Genomic DNA, 14,135 nt, shown 5'->3' on the forward strand with positions numbered 1-14,135 from the left:
TCTGCGATATCTGAATACAAATGCACAGTTAATTAAATATTAGAGACAAACAGTCATGACCAAAAGGCTATCAAACAAATTCAAACACACTGAGAAATATTTAACCAATCAATGTTCACTTTAGAAAAAAACCGTTTTTTTATAATCTTGAAGTTTATACAAATGTTGTAAGAATAAGTGAAAAATTGAAGATATTACAAATAATCAAAGCTGGTATACAGCCAAGATCCATATAAATAAAAAATGACAAAAAAGCATTATAAACAGTATCAACAGGTCGAATTAACAAGAAAATACGATTTGAGAGTACTCGCAGTTACTGACAGCTAGTTAAAAGCCAAAACCAATTAATAGTAAAAAATCATGCATCAGAGACTGAAATCGACTAAAACACATCACAGGGATTTAGTATTTTAACGTCATTAATAGTCAAAGAAGACATGACTTGTGCAATGCCAAAAATAAATGTATCGACAGGTAGTAGTATAGTGAAGAGCGACTTCTGCATGCTTTAATAAAATATGAAGAGTGTGGCCATGCTTAACATCACTGGAATAAGTTCATGTCTGCCACGTTTTAATAAAATATGAAGAGTGTGGCCATGCTTAACATCTCTGGAATGAGTTCACTTCTGCCACGTTTTAATCATTTTTGAAGAGTGTGGCCATACTTAACATCACTGGAATGAGTTCACTTCTGCCACGTTTTAATCATTTTTGAAGAGTGTGGCCATGCTTAACATCACTGGAATAAGTTCATGTCTGCCACGTTTTAATCATTTTTGAAGAGTGTGGCCATACTTAACATCACTGGAATAAGTTCATGTCTGCCATGTTTTAATCATTTTTGAAGAGTGTGTCCGTGCTTAACATCACTGGAATAAGTTCAGGTCTGCCACATTCTAATCGTTTTTGAAGAGTGTGTCCCTGCTTAACATCACTGGAATAGGTTCAGGTCTGCCACATTCTAATCGTTTTTGAAGAGTGTGTCCATGCTTAACATCACTGGAATAGGTTCAGGTCTGCCACATTCTAATCGTTTTTAAAGAGTGTGTCCGTGCTTAACATCACTGGAATAAGTTCATGCCTGCCACGTTTTAATCATTTTTGAAGAGAGTGGACATGCTTAACATCACTGGAATAAGTTCATGTCTGCCACGTTTTAATAAAATGTTACACTGTTTACTGTAATTCACTGTTCCCTTAGTTCTGTTAGCTGCTACAGTAGAATCTTTACTTTCAAAGAAATCATCACAAACCTTCAATGAAGTTAACGTGACCTAAAATAATAAATCAAAGATTGAAAGATTTTCATTTGTACAAGTTTATGCCAACTCATTTATTCTATTTTTAATATGTCATATGTAGTCAAGTCTGCTATTTTAGCAAATTAATAAGGAATGTGTCCATCATGCCCCAACTTGCATATCTAACAAGTAAACTGTGAGCTACTGCTCACTGATGATACCCCCGCCGCAAGTGGATAATATTAATAGTGTAAAAATATGCAAGTGTTCGGTAAACAGGAAGTTGTTGAGTGATGAATCTGAAACCGCATCACACGGTAAAGCTGACTTATATAAGTCCTGAAACCAAATTTCAGAAATCCTTGTATTGTAGTTCCTGAGAAAAATGTGACGAAAATTTTCAACTTGGCTATCATGTGTAAAATCATACAAGTGTTCGGTAAACAGGAAGTTGTCAAGTGATCAATCTGAAAGCCCATCACACGGTATAGCTGACTTATATAAATCCTTGTATTGTAGTTCCTGAGAAAAATGTGACGAAAATTTTCAACTTGGCTATCATGTGTAAAATCATACAAGTGTTCGGTAAACAGGAAGTTGTCAAGTGATCAATCTGAAAACACATCACACGGTATAGCTGACTTAGATAAACCCTGAAACCAAATTTCAGAAATCCTTGTATTGTAGTTCCTGAGAAAAATGTGACGAAAATTTTCAACTTGGCTATCATGTGTAAAATCATACAAGTGTTCGGTAAACAGGAAGTTGTCAAGTGATCAATCTGAAAACGCATCACACGGTATAGCTGACTTAGATAAACCCTGAAACCAAATTTCAGAAATCCATGTATTGTAGTTCCTGAGAAAAATGCGATGAAAGTTTCATGGGACGGACTGACTGACAGACGGACTGACGGACGGACTGACTAACGGACAGACGGACGGACAGACAGAGGTAAAACAGTATACCCCCCTTTTTTTAAAGCGGGGGTATAATAAAGCTAAAAATAGACATAACTGAAGAATTGTAAAAGTGATGCTATGTAAATTTCTTACTGAGCGGATTTTATTATATTAATATAAAGTATTGTGTATAAGTTTTATAACATTTGATTGAGGCAAACTTAAGTAAAAGGACTGAAATGAAAAATTCAGCAATTTTTCCATTTGTAAAGGGGCATAACTCTACAATGGTGTAGGTGATCCCACCAAAATTCAAACTTGATCTGTATTTTGTGGTAATTAGCATTGTGAAAAAGTTTCATAACATTTGAATGAGGCAAACTTAAATTAGAGAAAGGAAACGAAAATTGTGTAAGGGACATAACTCAAGAACAGTTAATGCGACCCCAACAAAATTATAACTTGATCTGTATTTTGTGGTAATACATATTATGATTAAGTTTCATAACATTTAGTTAAGTCAAACTAAAGAAAGAGAACGAAAACAAAAAATTCAGCAATTTTCCCATTTATAAAGAAACTCTATTCATATGATGAAGACATAATCTTTCAATCAGTTTAATTGAGGTCTGGAGCTGGCATGTCAGTTAACTGCTAGTAGTCTGGTGTTATTTATGTATTATTGTCATTTTATTTATTTTATTTTGTTACATCTTTTGACATCAGACTCGGACTTCTCTTGAACTGAATTTTAATGTGCGTATTGTTATTCTTTTACTTTTCTACATTGGCTAGAGGTATAGGGGGAGGGTTGAGATCTCATAAACATGTTTAACCCCGCCGCAATTTTGCACCTGTCCAAAGTCAAGAGCCTCTGGCCTTTGTTAGTCTTGTATGATTTAAAATTTTAGTTTCTTGTGTATAATTCGGAGTTTAGTATGACGTCCATTATCACTGTACTATTATGCATATTTTAGGGGCCAGCTGAAGGACACCTACGAGTGCGGGAAATCTCGCTACATTGAAGACCCATTGGTTGCCTTCGGCTGTTGTTTGCTCTATGGTCGGGTGGTTGTCGCTTTGACATATTCACCATTTCCTTTCTCAATTTTATCTAGAATGGTTAAAGTGACATCACCAAAATTCAAACTTGAAAATCTGTGTTTTGTAGTAATGAGCATTGTGTATAAGTTTCATGTCATTTGGGTGAGCCAAACTAAAGTTATAGAACCAAACCAACTTTGGGAGGGTCATATGTACGGATGCAGAGAGACTAGGGTTAAACGCCCTTTGCTACGGTGGGCGCATAAAAATGATCTAACACACATAAGTACATAACATATAATTAGTTTGACACCATCTATGAAAATAACATAAAATTAAGTTGTAATAATTAAATAGAGAGTCCTCCGATATCCGAAGAACCCCTCAAGAGCTGTAAGGGTACAGTGAAATCCATGTACACTCCCTTATGGAATTAATGGAGATGTGTCACTAATTTATGGGCTTTGCTCATTGTTCAAGGCCATATAGTGACCTATATTTGTTAATGTCTGCGTCATTTTGGTCTTTTGTGGATAGTTGTCTCATTGGCAATCATACCACATCTTCTTTTTTATATTTACAAAGTTATATTTACAAGGACAATCCCCACCCCATCAACAAGGAGTGTTAGGACACCGGACAGAGTCTGTATTATTATACTGGCAAAACATTTGTGATTCTGTCATTGCTTGTACACCTGCATGAGGGCCTCTTAGATGAACCCATTACCTTTGTTCCTTGAACAATAAACCCAAACACTCCATTGTTTCCCAATGCTGATGTAGACTGTGTGACTGCTAACATATCTCCAATGTGTTGACCTTTGACATGACTATCAATATGATCAGCAACTCGTTCCAAATTGTCTGACACATGTCTCAAATTACAGGTTCTGTCTTTCGTTTTATCTTCACAGTATTCCTTTACCTTGTTAGAAAAAAAGATGTCATGATCATTGATTCAATATGTCTACTATGAAGGATTGACATAGAGACTATTTACAGCAGATTTCAGTCAGTATGTAGCTAATGGTAATATCTTTGGTTAGCTTGCTTGTTAGCTGAACCGTGAAGTCATTGTTAGGTAAGGTATACTACCCTCCTTTTAAAGTAGTTTAGTCCTACAGAGAGATACAATGGTTATCTGTTGGGCTAGTCTACTATAAAAGGAGGGTACTTTACCTAACCTGACATTGACTTCACGGTTTGAACAGCAAACAAGCAAGCTTACCAAAGATATTACCATTAGCTACATACTGACTGAAATCTGCTGTAACAGTTTTCACCACTATCACCACGGATTGGCAAAAAAGGGAAAATCCATATATGCTGTTGTTTATCATTTTACAAGAAGTTTGCCATACAAAATTGAAATTTTTTACTATGGTTTCAATATCTCTCAAATAATTTGACAAAATATATTAGCACTTGCAACAAAAATTAATGATGTAACATGAACCACATCTTAGCAATGAATTTCATTAAAGTAAGTGCCAGGTGCCATCTAGCTAGGTGAGTTTTTGCTCAATGGTGAAGGTTTCATTGATGTAAAATCTAGCATTAAACTTTTTAAAGTGTTTTTCTTTGCTTCATTTTTTTTTTTATGTCTGTAGTGATTTTGTGTTGAGACTTTATGATGTAAATTCAGAAATTATTACAATGTTTTAAATAATGCAAATAATGCAACTGGGTGAGTATCCCAATAAGAAGAATTCACATTTTGATATCTTATTCATATATTTGTGTGCAGATTTTCCTTAAATCGCAATAATTAATCTCACATTTTTGTTCATTTTAAAAAAAAAAAATGCAAAATTAAATGCACATAATAATTTCTGAATCTACTGTACTGTGGATTCATTATTATTCGTTGGATACCAAGTGTTGTTGGTTGTGTGGATACAATTAAACCTCAAATTTAAATGGTTAACAAATAAAACGTTTTCTATATAGGCTTTGTATACACAGATCAACGAAACCACAAAATCAAATATCCACGAAAATGCAAAAGTAAATGAATCCACAGTATTCTAGTTCCTTTGTTTTCCTTTGAGTACTTACTTTGGCGACAACAAACACAGATGATTCTAGTCTGGCAGCATCACAAGACTCAGACTCTGTAAACTTATATATCATTGCATCAGGTTCTGATATAAACTGTCTCTCTCCTATTGTAAAATACTGTTCTGTTTTTGTAGTATCACTGTAAATTAAGGAAAATTACTTTAAATTTCAATAAAATAGCAAGGCAAACCTGATTCAGAAATCAGAAAAGAATTTTCACTTAAAATAAAATGGTGAATCGAATTGAGGAATATGTCAAAATGAATAAAATACTGTTTAGGGTTCTTACTGAGGCTAGTTTATAAGCCCTGTACTCGTGAGAATTTGTCTTGTCAGACCAATTATTTTCAAAACTGATGAGTAAACAAATGCATCAAGATTGTCAAATGTGACACACCAACTGCACACATTAAAATATGTATATAAGTAAACAAAAACAAAAACATCATTTATAACAAAATTTGTTTTAATTTGCTTGATCTATATACTGTATACCTTATCATGGAGACTGAAATAATACATTATTATTTTTTTGACATACTTTGATTCATTTGGCCTTTTTAACCTTTTTTGAATCAAGCATCACTGTCACATGTGTCAGATAAGACTTTTATAGATGAAATGTACGTCTGACGATATACAAAATTATAATCCTGGTATCTACTTGTACAATTGTATGACATGAATGATGATTATTTATTTAAGAATTGAATGCTTCTTTTTGTAACTTCATTGGAGTGTAAAAGCATTGACCAAAGTACATTTTGTATGAAGCGCGAAAGCGTTTCATACTCAAAATGTGTGCACGGTCAATGCTTTTACAACCCTATGAAGTTACAAAAAGAAGCATTCAATACTTATAATTACATTTTTTAGCTATGATCATGAAAACACATATTTATAACTTGTTTATTTAATTCACCTGACTGTGCACTTTATTGTGGGACTACGTGTTATCATGAATGAAACGTTTCATTGAGTGATGCAATTGCTTAATGAATAACACCTGATGTGCAGTTAGCCAATCAGAATAAAGTATTATAATGAAACATACATCTAATGTAATTTATATTGCAATGAAATTTAATTTTCTGACTATTGAACTTGCCATGGCCAAAAATTACAAGTCCTTGCACTGCAGTTCTTTTTTGCAGCTTCATGTATACATGCAGCTCAACAAGACAAATTAAAGTTTATGCAAAATTTTGGCAAACTCTTTAACATAGAATTGAGAATGGAAATGGGGAACAAAACCTATTAATTGCACCATTCCGATCAGTATGTATAAAATGTCTATAACAAAATAAACAAAGCAAAATATATATATATATATATATAAACGAGTCTAAATTGAAAACTACGTTCAAACCTATGACTGCGTTGTATAAAAACCGCAATTTTTATACGTGTGCATGTCAAACAAATTTCGTTGTAGAAGGGTCTAAAAACAGCACAAACAACATTTTCCAAAATACCAAAAGAGTGAAAAAGTATATTTAAACAAAACGCATTTGACTAACAGGTCGAACAACTGATGTTCTTTAACCCTGCTGACTGCCATTGGCGATTGCCAAATAAAATTGATCACAAGATGTAACAAAATGGATTCTCATATAAATTTAATACGTCACAGAAAGAAAAAAAATTGTTAACCTGTGGACAGGATGTTGTGCCACAAACATTCGGTGTCAATATTTCTTTAGTACATCATATCCGGATTTCGACAATAAATGTCTCTTCAGTGATGTTAGGGATCGAAACGGTATTTGGAAGGCCATATAAAAAGTACCCTCATTTTTAGAGAAAGTACCCTCATTTTTATATACTGCATTGATATTACATTTTTTTAGTGGTTTGTTTAATTATTTGTGATAAAAAAAAAATCCAAACATTCACGACAATGCATTATTTCAATACGATATTTATCATGTTTATTAACACTTTTAAAACGTGTACATCATTTGTTCATAAAAAGCAAGTACTTACTAAATCTTTAAATCAAAAATTCTGACAAAAGCTGTGAATAAATCTAGAAACATCTTTTCTGTCACTGGATCACCATTATGGCTGTGCTTCATCATAAAGAGCAACTGGTCATAAAATAATTTCAGTCCATAAAAAATGCTGAAAGAAAGACATTTATAGTATAGAGAATGGGAACGGAGAATGTGACAAACGACACATGTAATTCAAATTAGTTTAATTTGCATCAAAACGTTTTATATCCTAACGTCAATTCTAAAATGGAATTACAATGCACGTCAAATTCGCTTAACTGTCCAATCGACTTTGACTTTCAATTTGAATTAACAAAAGCGTATTTCTAATGTGAATTGAATAATTCGAATTATCTAATACGAATCAATTAGAATTAAAAAAGAAGAGTGTGTGAACACGATTAGTGAATTCGATTCCAATTCAATTCAAATTAAATGTACATGTGAACAAGGCATCAGAAAACAACACTAGGGCACGGCACTACCAATCTCAATGAATCTTTTTCAACACAGTACAAAATATCCTGCATAGGTACATATATTAACTGACATGGTTGCATTGCTTACATGTGCATTTGATATGAATCGTGTTTTAATACAAACATTTCAAAATATTGAACAGAATTGTTCTCATTGTGATTTGTTATATGAAGGGAATTTACACATGTTATAAATTATTTTTTTAATGCAAACACTTTATGTTTATCAAAATGTTTATTGTTGGCCTTTAATTGCCCTTATATCAACAATCAGTAAGATCCATCATTTGTCCATAACACACAATGTTATTTATATTTTTGATTACATAGATGATGCCGTGCAGACAGGATTGATGATGATGATAGAACCCATCGAGTTTGGATATGACATTGTACAGTTGTATATTGTCCATGTTGTATCAAAAAGACAAAAACAATAAGCTTGATACATTTGTACAATTTATATATACATGATATATGCAGGAGAGAAAATGTCCATAAGACAAAAACAATAAAAAAAATAAGACCAAATAATGTGTTGACTTACACTTACATATTGTTTATAAATATATAATAACATGTACAGGTCATGATGTTGTATGCAGTGGCGTAGCTGGGTTATTTTAACGTGTACGCCCGATCCTTGGCAAGGGACATGAGGGGTGCCAACCGCTCAATGAATAAGCACCTGCTGGTAGTGTGTTCGAAAAGGACGAAGCCCCCGAAAGCTCTCGAGAATGAGATACTGTAACGATTCCTGTTAGTAAAAAATCATTGATAGCAACATACTTTTGAATCTAAATGGTTTATTTGTTTTGGTTAAATTTTGTAATATGTTAACTTTATATTCATCGTATTAACCTGGAAGGTAGCCTAATGGTCATTGGTTTTAGAGAAAACGATCAAACCAATATCACTTTTAAATAAGTTTTAAGGGTGCCGTGAGTAAGCATACAATCGACAAAAGCACCATTTAATGAACACGAAAACTGAAATATCTAAGAGGGGAAATATAAAAAAAATTATTCTGAAACACCTAGGATTTCTTGACACAAAAAGTGAATCAATTTATCGTTCCTTTAAAGGGATTTTAAAATAATCTAAAATTTTCGTTTGACGTTTTTTTTTCTTGATCTGGAATATTTCACGACAATCTATGAAGTTTTATAAATTGAGCATGTAAAACAATTAATTGCGTAAAGAAGAGTCTATCAGAAAAGAACAGAAAAATGAACGAAAACAAATGCTTTCAAAATTTCAGCTTTAGACATTCGGCATTTTCGGCATTTTCATAAAATTCGTTGAAGGTTCAACAAGTAGTTAACTGTAATTGAGAAAATAACAAAATGTTAGCCAAAACTGCGACCACTTATTAATTGCAGAAAGAAATACATTTTGTCCTTAAAATGCGGGAAAATTAAAGATATAATTGCATAATTATATTGCTCTGAATACTCTTTTGATCATAAACAGTTTTTGTCCATCTTTCGTAAAATTTCACGGAGAGTCATTCAAAAGACTTTATCCACATTCGGAACCTAAATATTGATGCCACTTTGTCTCGTTTTTGGGACATAAATCACAGACTCGACAAAAATACAAACAGCATATCGAATCTGAGCAGATAGTGAATTGCTTTTTAAAAATACAAGAAAAGTACGTAGAATTCATAGTAGATTCAGACTTTTACAAAAGATTCAAACAAATATATTAAATGATCTTTTTGGGTAAATTTAGTCCCTTTTTATTCAAAATTACAACCCATTAAAAAAGAAGCACAAGGCTGGTGTGCTTTTGACCAGTTTTTCTTATTTTAGTTTGATTATTTGTTTTATTTTCAAAATTCAAGTGTACGCCCGGGCGTTTTGACGTAAACGTAGCTACGCGCATGGTATGGCAGTTACATTGTATTCCCATTCATATACTTACCATCGACACATTTCCAGGACAATAACTTTATTCTCTTTACTCTTTCGATTAAACCATTCACATAAATATAATGATGACCTCTCAAATTGTCTATCAAGTTCTTGAACCTTCTTCAAGGCACTGCCAATATTAATTTGATTGATATATTCACAATCCAAGTCATCCCAACAATTCAGAACATACTCGAAGCATTCTATTCTTAATTTAAAAGAATCTTCAAATGTTGCAAGTGTGCTTTTAACTATTTGCTTTTGTTGATTAGTAATGTTGGTTGTTTTTCTTTCATCTTGACCAATATTGTCAACATGAACAATAAATGTTGGTGTCACATGTGGATTGGGCTCTTCAATAAGGTTGGGGAATTGTTCAAAAATACAATTACAGAACTTTGAATCTTGTTTTAATGTTATATATTGTTTGATGAAGTGTGAATACGGATCTGAATATTCTGTACATTTGATTTGCAGACGATTACAAATAAGTTTTGCATTCCAATCGTTTGTTTTTGATGGAATATCCCCATCACTAATGCCACTGGTGTTACTGTTTGGTGATGAGGACAGCACCTCAGACTCTCCATTCGATCCCGAACACTTTCTTTTAAGAGCAGACTTTCTTTGTGGTTCTTTCGAGAATACAGATGAGCTAGAAGAAGGATCGTCACCGTGTTGTGACATTATTTTTCTTTTTTGTTTGGAGAAAATAATAACAGGGGAATGAAACTTACGTGATTGTGTCAAGTAAGATTACATTGATTCGTCCTCAGTAATCTCGGCCCTTTTCTCTAACGGCTGTCAATCTTCTATGACAAGACTGTATGTTATACCCCTAGTTTTTATTGGGGTTCGTGTTGTTTATTCTTTAATTTCTATGTAATGTCATGTGTACTATTGTTTGTCTGTTTGTCTTTTTCATTTTAAGCCATTGCGTTAGTTTATTTTCGATATATGAGTTTGACTGTCCCTCTGTTATCTTTCATCGCTCTTTTATACTGGTAGATTAATAACACAATAAAATTGATTCCTTGTTTTTGTAATTATGATTCGTATCAAGCGGGTCTTTTGGATGCTTAGAATATATTCTACCATAGTTCAACAGATATGGTCTCATTTTTTATAGGACCGTATTTAACATTTTTTTTGCTTTTTATATTTCTTACTATTAACATTTTTTTCTCTTCAAATAATTGCTTGTAGCTTTCAGCTAAATGAATGATAAAACTGAAGTATGTAGATGCTTGCAAATTATTTTTTGACTATGAATTGCATGTGCCATTAGAAAGCAATCAGCTGAGTTATCATCCCATTTAGAATTACTAGTAGGTGACATCTATATATATCTTTATTCTCACAAACCAACTTACAAAGGTATAGATATTATACATATTTCAATACAATTACACAAATAAATAATGTACGAAAGTAGATAGAGGCGTTCACAATTGTTCACCCAGAAAAGTTCAATTTGTTATTGATCTCCTTAATAATAATAAAATTGAGAATGGAAATGGGGAATGTGTCAAAGAGACAACAACCCGACCAAATAAAAAAAACAACAGCAGAAGGTCACCAACAGGTCTTCAATGTAGCGAGAAATTCCCGCACCCGGAGGCGTCCTTCAGGTGGCCCCTAAACAAATATATACTAGTTCAGTGATAATGAACGCCATACTAATTTCCAAATTGTACACAAGAAACTTGTACACAAGAAAGGTTTACATAGTTCGCTCAGTTCTGTACATTTTTTAGAATTCATTAATTCATAAAACTTCAATGAGTTTGGTCTATTTCTATAGTAAAATGCAATACATTGTTTTCTACAATTATAAAAAGCTGAACAATTAAAAATGTAATGGTATTCATCACCAATGCCATCTGATTTACACAATATACATTTTCTGTTTTCTCTTTCTATGTTTTGCCATCTTCCAGTTTCTATTGGAAATTTCATGTTCAAAGTTCGAAATTTAAGAAATCAGGATATATGCCTGTCATCCAAAATATTCAAATATTTCTCAAACTCCAAAGTATCTTTAAATAAACGATAATTCAATGCTTTTGGTGATTCTTGTAGGCTTGCTAGCCAATTTTGTCTAAATTGATCTAACAAATTCTGTTTGATGGTTACATGTAGCCATGTTTTATTTACAAAAGAGATATTTTCCAATACATATGACAAGCCACACGTGTCTAAAATTGATTTGACTTGTTTTAACCATAAAATATTTGTACCATATTTGGCAGTTGCTAGGTTATACAAAATAAAAGGCAATTTTTCAGGTTTTCCAGTTACCAACTTGAACCAATAATTCATCATTCGTAACTTGATTGAAATATCCAATGGATATCTTCCCAATTCACCATAAATCATACAGTCAGGAGTAGACTTTTTAACTCCAAGTTATATTTTACAAAATTTAATATGAACTCTCTCGATTATTGATTTATTTCCAAAACCCCAAACTTCGCACCCATATAGAAGTGTTGGTTTCACAATTTTATCAAAAAGATCAAGTGGGCATTCAATTGACAGATTATGTACTCTACCTTTTCGAATAATATCGTACATAGCATGTGTTTCTTTTTCACATTGCTTTTTTTTAGCTCTTGAAAAATTTCCTGACCTAGACAGTAATACACCAAGATAAGTAAATTCACTCACAATATCTAGTATTATATTATCATACTTAAAAACAATATTCTGCGGTAGTCTACCTTGTGAAAAATTACACTCTTAGTTTTTTGCACATTTACTCTAAGTTTCCATAAGTTGTCTTTGTAAATCTATCTGAGATTCTGCCATTAAGACAGTATCGTCAGCATATAAAATGACAAACAATTTTAGATAAATATCTAACTCTATTTCTAACTCATCAGAGATAGTGCACAAACCTTGAAGCTTCTATATTTTTATTCTGGAAAAACAATTCCAGATCGTTAAGATAAATAGAAAAAAGCAAAGGAGAGAGATTCTCTCCCTGCCTAACACCAATGGAACAAGGGAAACATTCAGAAAATCTGATCCAAAGTGAATACGTAATTTGATATTTTTTGTACATGTTGACAATAACGTTATACACCTTTCCGTTAATCGAGTGTTGTATAAGTTTTGACCAGAGACCAGACCGCCAAACAGTATCAAAAGCTTTCGCAAAGTCCACGAATGCACAGTATAGTTTCTTCTTTTTTCTCTTTAGCAACTCAAATAAAATGTGAATAACAAATATATTGTCTACATTGGAATAACCTTTTCTGAAGCCAGCCTGGTTTTCATTTAATAATAAATAATCCTCTAAAAAAGAACTCAATCTAAAATTTAAAACAGATGTGAAAAGTTTTCCCAGGCAGCTGAGTATAGTAATTGGTCTATAATTCTGGAGATCAGATTGGTCACCCTTGTTTTTATAAAAAGGAATAATATTTCCCATAAGCCATATTTCAGGCAAAATACCAGAATCAAAAATTATATAAAAAAGTTTCACATAAACGGGTATAAAAATGTGTGATGTGCTTTTCATAAATTCATTGATTATTAAATCATCGCCACTGGCCTTTCCGTTTTTCAAGTCTCGTATACACTTGCTAATTTCTTCTGCGGTAATTTCTGAGTTTAAAACTTCATTTACACCTTGAATGTCATTTGGCTCATTTGTGACGTCACTTGTGTTCTCGGCGTTATTTAAATTTTTGAAAAAATCAAACAGTACATCTGATGCTATGTTAGGTTTATTTCTTTTCCCTCCCCTAATTAAAATTTTCCAATATTCCTTCGGATTTTTTGTTCTCAGGTTTTTCATATGTTTTTGATTTTTTTTCCCTATATTCCCTCATAGATTTATCCATCTGCCGTTTATATTCCCGTTCTTTCCTTTCATTTCACCCCTTAAGCTTCTGATCTATTACTGTTATAATTTCTCTTTGCTCCCCTGTAAATCTTTCTCTTATTCCAACATTGCTTATCAAACCATGGTTTGTTCCCCTTTTTACCATTTTTTTTACCTGTACGACTCCCTTGGCTAGCAGTACCTAGAATATTTTCTGCAGCATTCAAAAAAATGCTGTTAATGTTTTCAACTACTTCGTTTATTTTGCTTTGAGATAAAAGTTTACTGTCAACTGATTCTAATTCGGCAACCAAATCTGAAATTTTGTCCTTGTCAATTAATTCTACGAATTCATTCTTTTTCTCAACATCCACATCTGGATGTGCAATATTGTCTTCATATACACTTTCTGATTTATATATATCCTTCTTGTTTACTTATAATGAGTATCTGACAATGATAGATCATGATAGTACAAACTCTAAGACCTAAAAATACAACATTTGGCCCTGGCTGCCTGGGACATAATATATTGGCGACATATATATACGATAATCCCCCCAGGATACATTCTACTCTCTGACTAATACCATTATCAACAATACTTGATCAATGTTATGTATGACAGATAAAGGTGCCATACATATCACCAA

General features: G+C 32.6%; 1 protein-coding gene across 1 annotated transcript; it reads right to left on the reverse strand.

Annotated features, from left to right (window-relative positions):
* Positions 1–631: 631 nt before the first annotated feature.
* Positions 632–10,380, reverse strand: LOC134681408 (uncharacterized). The gene is made up of 5 exons (XM_063541021.1): positions 9,661–10,380; positions 7,242–7,379; positions 5,253–5,394; positions 3,922–4,119; positions 632–1,279 (listed from the first exon to the last, which is right to left on the reverse strand). Exons 1-5 carry the CDS (start codon positions 10,335–10,337, stop codon positions 1,097–1,099), a joined length of 1,338 nt encoding a protein of 445 aa, XP_063397091.1. The 5' UTR covers positions 10,338–10,380; the 3' UTR covers positions 632–1,096.
* Between the last annotated feature and the right edge of the window lie 3,755 nt (positions 10,381–14,135).

The sequence above is a fragment of the Mytilus trossulus genome, chromosome 8, assembly GCF_036588685.1.
Source record: "Mytilus trossulus isolate FHL-02 chromosome 8, PNRI_Mtr1.1.1.hap1, whole genome shotgun sequence".
Lineage (NCBI taxonomy): Eukaryota > Metazoa > Mollusca > Bivalvia > Mytilida > Mytilidae > Mytilus > Mytilus trossulus.

Coding starts and splice junctions, on each gene's coding strand:
- LOC134681408 (XM_063541021.1), bottom strand. CDS start 10,337: ATGTCACAACACGGTGACGATCCTTCTTCTAGCTCATCTGTATTCTCG. Junction 5,395..7,241: donor ATTTTTGATTTAAAGATTTA/GTAAGTACTTGC, acceptor CTTAATTTACAG/TGATACTACAAAAACAGAAC. Junction 4,120..5,252: donor CTGTGTTTGTTGTCGCCAAA/GTAAGTACTCAA, acceptor TTTTCTAACAAG/GTAAAGGAATACTGTGAAGA.